The sequence below is a fragment of the Leishmania braziliensis genome, chromosome 31 (assembly GCF_000002845.2).
Source record: "Leishmania braziliensis MHOM/BR/75/M2904 complete genome, chromosome 31".
In the NCBI taxonomy this organism is placed as follows: domain Eukaryota; phylum Euglenozoa; class Kinetoplastea; order Trypanosomatida; family Trypanosomatidae; genus Leishmania; species Leishmania braziliensis.
This window is the reverse complement of record NC_009323.2, coordinates 499543-509192: the sequence shown is the minus strand read 5'-3', so window position 1 is coordinate 509192 and position 9650 is coordinate 499543. Positions and strand designations below refer to the sequence as shown.

Here is a 9650-nt window from a genome sequence, read left to right as displayed (position 1 = left end):
CCCCGGAGCCGACAAGGGCCGACCTTTTTTTGGCAGTCCCGGAGTGTTTGCACCGGCATCCTCCTGTTGTTTGGGCTGCAAGGTGGGCCAACCACCAAGCAAAGACCGAGGGGGCTTTTGGCCCTCTTTTCTCATCACCCCCCCTGGATTTCGCCCCTCTCTCCTCTTCTCCCCTTCTACCCCTCCCCTCGCTGCTCACTGTTTCGTTTTCGCGCACTGAGCAGCGAGGGGAGGGGTGGGGCACGTCTGTGTGTGTGTGTGTGTGTGTGCTCGCTGGTGTTGTCCCTCTTCCTTGCTCTTAAGCAACGATCGACAGGAAAAGTGAAGTCACAAGGGAGGCCCCCCCAAAAAAAAGCGCCAGCGGCGTTTGCATTACGGCCAACAAATTCGCTTTTCCCCCCATACGCGCCGTGCTTTTGTGTGCTCGCGGCTCGGCAACGAAGGGAAGCGAGGCCACTTGCTCACCACTGCCGTCTTGCGTGGGGTGTTCGCGGTTGATGTGCTTGCGAGGGAGGCGGCCTCGCTTACGTCGAGGGGTGTTTCCGATGCGTGCCTGCCAGACCAACATACTCCAGCGAAAGGTGGGCCAAAGAAAAAAAGGCTCTGTGTTGACTGCCCATATTTTGCGCGCATTTATTTATCCAGCAGTGGGAGCGAACGCGTCGAAATTGACTCATTCTCCACTTCTCCTCGTCCTGGAATGCATTGCGTTCCTCGTCGCACCACTCACGCAGTACTACACAGCCTCTCCTCCTCTTCTCCTTTCCTCCTCTCCTCTGCACCTCGCTCCGCTCATTTCTCTCCCGGCAGTGGGCTGAGTTATTTTTAGGAGTACAACGTGTCGGACGCACCGCTATCTTTTTTCCCTCACGTCGTCCTGTTACTGCGCTGGCTTTGCCTCGCATCATTCATGGGGAGCACAACTAATTTCACTTGGCACGCATACTTTTCTCGCTCGCGCTTTTCTGCACCGACCCCTTCATCAACGCTGAGCAGCTAGTGAGATCGACACTTCTCTTCCCACCTTACCCAGACACCCTTGTCGACGAGAGACACGAGGAGCAGAGACCTCATGTCGCGCAGTCAGCTTTCCATCGACTTGGAGGATTTTTTGGGTTATCAGGCCCCTGTCCCCACCGACGCCTTTGTTATCGGTATCCGACCGCGTGCACCTCTTCAGCGATGGCCTAAGCGTGCCTATGACGACAATGGCAGCGACTTTTCTGACCTTTCGTCGTGGCCGAACTCTGTCGTTGCGCCAATCGGTGTGTGCAGCCGACGGCGACCACGAGAGCTGCCGTATGAGCCACAGGAGGATCCCGAAGCACAGCGTCGAGCCTTGGTGGCACGACCTCGTCGCCCACATTCATCCGAAAGCCGTGTCACTGTGATTAAAGGGGAGGACAGCGCGAGCTCTGAGACCTCCACTCTTGGCACCAATGCTGACGACGCCGAGCTACAGCGTCGTGGCGGGCCGCGCCGTCGGCTGGAGGCGAACCGAGATCAGCTCAGTCGCGAGTTTAGCGAGGCTCAGAACATGGAGCGGCAGCAGCAGCAGCTGATTGCTATGCTGACAAGCCGCCTCGATGACATGGATGCCCGCTTTCAGTCGCAGGTGACGGAGCTGACGGCGAAGCTGGAGGAAGTGAACGTCAATATGGGCGAGAAATACGACTCGATTTATAGCAAGATGTCGGAGACAATGGTTGCGCGGGCAGAAGAGGTGTCTCGACTGGAACAGGAACTAAGGGCATTGAAGACGTCAAACGCCGAAGAGTTCAAATCGTGCCGCGATAGCATCGTTGCGTGCCGCGCAGACTTGGCCAAGCTGGAGGGCCGACTGGAGGGTGTACTGTCCCGTCCGCCGCCACCGTCTGTTGTTGCCCCTCCCTCCCCTTCCTTGACCTCCCCCTCTCCGGTGCCGTCAGCGCAGCCGTCTTCTTCGCCATCGGCGTTCAAGCCTAGTGGTGGCGCTTTTGGTGGCTTGTCCAGCTTCTCGTCGGCGGCGGTACCTTCTGCTAATGCGTCCTCTTCGTCTCCCCCATTTCCTTCGGCAGCAACCGTCGGGTCAGGATTGGGCTCGGGTATCTCGACGACTACGCGTAACGGGTTTGGCGCGAGCTCGTTTGATGCAAAGACGGCAGAGTCCGCCCCAACCGCTACCGGAGCGCCTAACCCAACGGCCGACGCCGACGCCGCTTTGACTAAGTCGACATCCACAAAGGCGGTGGCGCTTGAAAGCCCGTTTGCGGCCCAGTCAGTCGATGCGAGCAGATCGAGTAATCCGTTCTCCTTTGAGGGCTCCTTGAACAGAAGTGCAGTCACCGCTACGAAGCTACAGGAGGCCGCATCCGACAATCCGGCAACCTCAACCAGCATGGGCACGTTTGGTGGTGTGGGCAGCACTTTTCCTGCAGCTGCGAATGCAGCTCTGAGTGCCGGGGAGGCCAAGCCGTCTGTGTTTGGCGGCAGTGTGGCAGGCGCGTCGCAGGGTGCTGGTGCGCCAGCGCCCTCTGGCACCACATCCATCGGCTTTTCGTTTCAAACAAAGGCCGCGGCACCGCCGACGCAAGGGACCAGTGCGACGACGAACGGATTTGGAGTGGCCACTGCATCCCCTGCTACGCCATGCCCATCACCTTTTTCGTTCAACACCGCTGGCGTGACGGCCGTTTCCATGGCAGCAGGCGGAAATCCATTTATGCCTGCGACAAGCGATTCGTCGGGCTCTACGCCGTCACCGTTTGGCTGCGCACCGATGTCCCAGCAGGCGCCACCGCCAGCGAACGGAGGCGCTTCTGCAGCATCGGCACCGGCGACCGCCACTTCTTCGTTCGACCTGAGTAACCCGAGCGCGCGAGCACCGGCCAGCAGTGGAGGCCATAGTGGCAGCCGCAGCAGCAGCAGCGGTCGCGGTTTCGGTGGTGTCGCTTTCCCTGCATCCACCACACCATCAACAGGCGTACAAATGACACCCGCAGCATCCTTTTCCTTCGGCACAACCCAAGCCCATGAGCCGAGTGCGCCGCCCGTCGCATTCACCAGCGCGGTTGGTGCCTCTTCGGTGTCATCAACCGTACCGACAACCGGCCCTTCAAGCAGCGGAACTGCCCCTGCCTTCGGACTTAACACTGCTGGCAACAGTGGCAGCAACACCAGCGGTGGCGGCACTGGTGCTTTTGGCAGCAGCGCCTTTTCTTCCACGGGTGCTTTCCCGTTCTCCTCCACGACTTCAGGACCCACCCCGTTTGGTGGCCCGTTCGGCGGTGGGGGCGGCGGCGCACTGGCTCCTGCTTCTGCTGCCCCGGCCTTTGGAGGATCCTCAAACGGCGCGTCGTCGAGCAGTTTCAGCTTTGGTGGCGCACCGACCACCGCCGCACGGGACACGGCTGGTGCTCTGGGCGCGAACGTAAATCAACCGAAACCGCCCGTCAGCGCCCCATTCGGCGGGGGCGGTTTCAACAACACCAACACCAACACCAACGCCTTTGGTGCAGCGGCAGATCCGAAGGCCGCATCTCCCAACGCGTTCTCTGGGCCTAGCAGCGCCGCCGGCGCAGGTGGTTCCAGCTCCATGGTCGCAGGCAGCGGCGGAGGTGTGGGCAGCAATCCGGTGAATGGCAGTGCAGCGTCCACCCCATTTGGGGCTAGCATGAACAACAACAACGCCAGCAACTCCGTCTTCGGTTCCGGCGGTGGCGGCGCTGCTGGTGCCTTTGGTGGCGTGGCATTTGGGGCGGCGCCTGCAAGAGGGCCGGCGCCCGTGTTTGGCAGCAGTCCGGCAGGTGAAAGCGGCCCGTCTCGCAGCGCCTTTGGAGCGGCGCCGCCGGCGTTCTCGCAACCGCTTAGCAGCTCTCCGGCATTTGGCGGCGGTGCTGCTGCGACAGGGGTGAGGGGTGGGTCATCACACGGGACGAGCATTCTAGGCTCGAGTTCTCGAAAGAAGGCACCCAGACGCTACTGAGGTGTAGGTGTGTCGTCGCGAGGGGGGTTGGGGTGTGTTGTTTTGGCCTGTAGTTGAGCTCCCAGGGGTCTTGCACGACGGGAAGCAGATTTACGTGTGGCATTTTTGCTCATTACTCTAACTTTCGCGTCGATCAGGAGACGCCATGTGCGGCGACTTTCTCTTTTTTCTGTCCTTTGATGTTGTCGATTCTCCTGCATCGTATCTTCTAAAGCAGGCGTCAGAAGCGGCAGCAGATCCGTGCTGTGTGGTGGGCGCAGAGGTAATGTGTGCTTCTTGGCATCGATAAGCTCAGTAAAGTGTGCGTGCATGTGTGTGCGGGTGAGGGAGGTGTGTGTGTGTGTGTGTGTGTGTGCATTGCTTCATTGGTTCTCCCCTCTCTCTTCAACGGCATACTCCACCAACAAAGAATTCTCTAGAAAAGCACTCAGAGCTGCTCCTTCTTCCCCTTTTTTCCCTTTCGGTTTCTTCTGCGCTCCTCATTACTCAGCACGACCCCTGTCTGTTGCGTGCCGATGTCTCTTGTGCACGTCTTCGTATATGTGCGGGGCGGTGATGGGCGCGCGCCTTACGCAGAAAAACAGCCAACACCAACAAAAGGGAGACGTCGTTTGTCGCCACAGTACACTTGACGTGACTCTTTCACTTCTTCGCTGACGTCATTCACATCCAACCCCTCAGCAGCGCATCACTATCACTGCCATCATCACTCACATCAGCAACAGAACGAATCATTGATCTTTTCTGGGGCGATGAGCTCTGACAAGTCTGTACACTGCGTTACACCCACTCGAAATCAATCCTCTCCTTTGCTGTACCCTCCCTCATTTGTCCTCCTACACATGCTGCCCTCTCTCTATTGCCGAGCAACTCCCTTCCTCGCTTGTTTTTCTTCTCTTTCTCTCGCTCTGCGGTGTGATCACGTACCGATTTCCTCACCGCACTGTCTTGACCGCCTAACACGACAGACGTACGCCCACGAATTATCACGCATCTGTGCTCCAATTACCCGCGCATCTACCATCGCACAGCTGCAGGTGTTGCTTCCCCAATCAACGAGCAACGAAGAAGCCAAACAAAACTAACGTGCATCACACTTCATTGACAGCAGCGAAGCCAAGCAAAGGCACACTCCCACTCCAACTTCGACCATGCCCGCCAACTTCCCTCCCAACATACAGTTTCTCGAGGAAGTGGGCTCCACCATGGATGTGGCCCGCACCATGAAGATGACGGCTGGCGGGCAACCGTTTGCCCTCGTCGCGGCTGTGCAGACAGCTGGTCGCGGCACATGCGGTCGCACCTGGACCTCGCCGAAGGGAAACCTCTACATGACCTTGGGTATACCTCAGCAAGGCCAACCGCCATGCTTCAAGGAAGAGCTGGTGCATGTGCTGCCGCTCATCTGTGGTCTTGCGTGCCGCCGCGCTGTGCTGGAGGTGCTTCACCTGGACGAGGCGTCGGCAAAGGCATCGCTCGCTGCGGAGGCGTCCAAGGCGGTGTCGACCAAGTGGCCGAATGACATCATCTACAAGCACAAGAAGATCGGCGGCAGCCTGATCGAAGCCGATGGGGATTACTTTATCATTGGAATTGGCGTGAACGTCGCCGTGACACCGCAGGTGACGGATGCAGGACGAGAGGCAACGATGGTCAATGCCATTGCGGAGGAGTTCGGCGTGAAGTCGTGCACCCCGCAGGATCTCGCGAAAGCCATCTGGCACCACTTCTTCGACATCTGCACGTCGCCGGAACAGACACGCGAGTCGGTGATTGAGAGCTTCGACAAGGTGATGGACAAGTCGCTGAAGCTGCACAAGCGACTGCCGGGTGGCCGCGATCCGGAGGAACTGACGGCTGTTTCGCTGAACAGCTGGGGCCATTTGAGGGTACGCCACGCCGACGGCACCATGGAGGACTTGGCTGCGGAGTACCTCTTCTGAGCAGGTGCCGCGGGTGCGGGGACCGGTGAGGTGACATAGGCGGGTGACATAGGCCGCTCGCCACACACGGCGTGCACTTTGGCGTTCCCAACTTCTGCGTTCAGCTAGGCCGTTTAATCTCACGCTGAGAGAAGCGCCTCTTCGTCTTCTGTTCGTCACGCTTTCCCAGCAAAAGCATGCGGTACTCTGCACCCCAGAGGCGGTGTATTGCAGCGAAAACACACACGCTGGCAGATCTATCGTGAACCCGACGGGCAAGCAGTCGTGTGAGCCCACTATGTCGTGCCCTTCTTTGCCTCAGTGTTTGCCTTATGCGTTTCACCGTTAAGTTCCAGAGAAGGAGTGCCTCACTGCGCTGCGCAACACAACCAGCGTTCCTCAGACGGTGTGCACAGACGGGTGTATAACGGGAGTCCCCCGTGTGGGCACTACACGTGACAACGACCAGACAGCGGCCAACACGGGGGGCACTCGATTACTTCTCGTCATAACGAGGATGTGCTTGTATGTGCATACGCTGAGCATGTCTTCCCTAATTATGGTCCTCGCTTGGAGGCATTCAAGGAGCGATTTCTTGCAGTAATTTATTTTCCACGCACTGAGCAGCCACGAACACGCCAGCAGCCGCAGGCGCACACAGTCACTGCCCATCCGTCTCCGTGTGCATGCGGCTCTGCCCGGGCCGTCGGGACCATGCCATCGGCCGTCCAGTCTGGACACGCGTCTGCCGGGCGATCCCCGACCCTCCCGCGCACACACCTGCTGCGCGAAAGCCGCCAAAACGACCCAGGTTCGCTGCATGCCCTGGCCCGCGCGGACTACGCTAGGGCCTCCGATCTCCCGCACCCCGCCGGCGCGCCATGTACCGCCCTCAGTCGCTGCAGGCCACGGCACCCCGCAATGTGGCCTGGGGGCCCGTCACACGGGAGTCTGGACGACGCGATGGAGCGGTCCGCGCGGCCCTCGTCGTGCATCCGGCATCGGCGCCCCGTCGGGCCGGTGGGCTGGCGGGGGAGGTGCCGCGTGCCCTGCACACATCCACGGTGGCGCCGATCCGCATGCATGTTCTCGAGCCCTTCGCGCCAACCACTCGCGCTCCCCTGGCCCCCCGATGCCCCGTGCCTGAATGTGGTGCACCACGCCAGCTATCACCGGCAGCGCGCGCGCAGTACTCGCATATCAGCAGCATGGGGCACGCGTCAGGCGGGGCCCCGCCGTGCGTCTGCGGCTCCAGGAAAGGGTGCGCCAGGGCCTGTTGAATCGTCGGCGCGATGCGTAGTGGGCGCCTGCGAGCGTCGGCAAGACCGCGACGCGCGCCGGTGCAGCGCCAGCCCATCTCACACAACCAGCCCGCAGCCGCGCCAAAAAGAAGGCGGCCGCCATCCTCAGAGGGCGTGATGAGAGGAGGAGCACAGTGAGAAAATCGAAGTGAGGTGCGTGAAGGGATGCCCTCCTTCCTTTCAATTTTGTACGGTTCACCTCCTCTGCGGATTTGGTTTCCACTGTAGAGCTCAGCGACGCGATCGGTGGTGTGAAGACCGTCATTGCGGCGTGTGTGTGTTTTGTTTTCTCCACGTATGTTCACCCTTGTGCAGTGGAAGCGGTGCGTGTGTGCGTTCAGGTTGTCACACGTGGTGGGTAAAGTACACTCACTGAACGAGAACGAGTTGTGGCGGTATGCCGGAATCGAGCCAGTGAGACACTGCGCTGCATCTGCGATTGCTGAAGTATTGCCCGGCACCGTGCTACTTTCACAGCGTGCAGCTGAAATGCTACGGGTGCAGGAGCGTTTCGCATCTCACCGTGTCCGGTCTTTGCCACTGAAGGTGAGCTCAATGTCATCTCACAAAGGACCTGTCAAAAGCCATCACCTGCTTCGAGGAAGCGGTGGAGACGCCTTACAGCAATACCGCCTCCGTCATCTGCACAGGGCTCCTTTCTCAGATTCCACTTAGCCACCCGTCTCCCAGATTTCCCCGCCGCCGCTCCAATCATGCCAGTCGCCGCGTGGCGCGTCTCTTGGGGAGAGGAGGGGTGGACAGAGCTTCTCACCCATGGTCGGTGAGGCCTGAGTGGAATGTGCTCGAGTGGCGCTGACAGTCTGACCATCACATGGATGGCCCAGACGTGTTCACTGTCGCAGGCTTCCCCGACGCAGCGCCATCCAGGACGTGCCTGCCGGCATCAGCAGCGGCGCACTTCTCTGGCCTCGCTACATTGTGCATGCTTGGCCCTGCCACCGCCAGCAGTGGCTCCGCACCGGCAGGGATGGGGGGCTGCCTGGGCTTCCCCACAGAAAGAGTGGGGTGCAGGGCCCTGGATACCGCGCGCTGAGGCGTTCCCTGATGTCAAGGCGCATGTAAAAGTAGAGAAGAAAAAACGCTGTCATCGTTGTTTGCGAAGGCACTCTAGCTGAGGGAGCCGTGCGCGCCATAGCTTCTCTCTGTGACTTTGCTCTCATGCCTCTTGCATGCCCGAACCTCCCCGATCCCCGTTTCATCTTTGTCCTCCTCATCTTAGTCGTTTACTGCAAAGTACTGCTTGCAGTCATGCGACACTTCTCTCAGTTGGCGCTGGGGGACTCGTGCGGGGTGTGTCTTGCGCTGCGCCGTCTTGCCGACAAAAGCCAACCCACCGGCGTGCCGGAAAAACACGGCAGCGAAGCTGTGAGCGAAGCCGTTCCCGGCGCCGGCGCTACCTCTCTGTCCTCTCGTCTTGCGACAAATCACAGCGGCAACGTAGTGTCTGCCCTTAGCGAGGAGGTGGCGGCTCGTGGGCGGGAGGACCACTCGTCGCACCGCGACTTTATGTTTCAGGCGGAGTGGCAGCGTACCGGCCGTCACGCAGACGGAGGGCATCGCCGGTCTCAGCCGCAGCGGTCTCGACGGCGCTCCACTCGCACCTCATTTACACATGACGAGCGGGGGAGTGCGGAGGCGGCTGTGAGTAGGCGAGATCCTCGCGACTCGGAGGAGCTGCCTGTGGTGCACCCCGGAGCTGACCTCCCGCCTGTACCCCAGCGTGCGCTCGTCGAAAAGCGTGCGGGGAAGTTCTCGTTTGTCAGCGATCCGAGCCAGCGTGCTAGCCGCGACTTCTATGGCAACGAGGTGCCAAACAACACACCGAAGCCGAAGTTGCCGATGTGGGCCTCGAGCCTGACCTCGCCGGCACTGGGCAAGGTGCGCCTGGTGGAGGAGTCGTGGATCTCACGGGACGCACGGGGTGTGCTTGGCGAAAATGTCACTGCTCCGTTTGTGCGTTGGCTATGCAGCAGTGTGCTGCCCGTGGACTCGGCTCTGCGAGAGCAGCTGGAGGCAAACGTGCTGCTGGACCTGCACCTCACCACTGCCCGCGGTGTGTATGCGAAAAGGGCGTTCAGGCGGGGGGATGTGGTGCTCACGATTCCCCTCTTCTTGGCTGCCCAAAGCGAGGCCCCGAGCTGCGCAGCGTGGCTTACCCTAGACAGCGAAACACTGTCGAGGTACTCCACGGCTGCGCAGCTCCGATTTTTACTACTTTCTTATAATCTCGTCAAGGAGGGGGGGGAGACCGCGCCGATTCTCGTTTGTTCCTATTCTGGCCGCGCACTTCATAGTTGGAGGGGGGGAGATATATTCCGGCTTCGTTCTGCAAATGGAGTACCGGATTCAATCGCACCTCTTTCCCGTTCTAGAGGTATGAATAAACATAAAAGACTGGTGGTGACCAGATTTATCGCAATGGGATCCCACAGTGAGGTGAAA

The 9650-nt window shown here is 60.0% G+C and overlaps 3 protein-coding genes across 3 annotated transcripts; all 3 read left to right on the top strand.

Moving 5' to 3' along the window:
• Positions 1–1072: 1072 nt before the first annotated feature.
• On the top strand, positions 1073–3964 carry LBRM_31_1290 (conserved hypothetical protein; the record flags this gene model as incomplete). The annotated part of the gene is made up of 1 exon (XM_001567076.2): positions 1073–3964. The coding sequence occupies one exon, from the start codon at positions 1073–1075 to the stop codon at positions 3962–3964; it is 2892 nt and encodes a 963-aa protein (XP_001567126.2).
• A 1151-nt stretch (positions 3965–5115) lies between these two features.
• LBRM_31_1280 (biotin/lipoate protein ligase-like protein) lies at positions 5116–5907 on the top strand (the record flags this gene model as incomplete). The annotated part of the gene is made up of 1 exon (XM_001567075.1): positions 5116–5907. The coding sequence occupies one exon, from the start codon at positions 5116–5118 to the stop codon at positions 5905–5907; it is 792 nt and encodes a 263-aa protein (XP_001567125.1).
• Positions 5908–8366: 2459 nt separating this feature from the next.
• Positions 8367–9650, top strand: LBRM_31_1270 (conserved hypothetical protein; the record flags this gene model as incomplete). Its single annotated transcript, XM_001567074.1, has 1 exon — positions 8367–9650. A coding segment is annotated over one exon (1284 nt), but the record flags the coding sequence as incomplete, so codon positions are not given.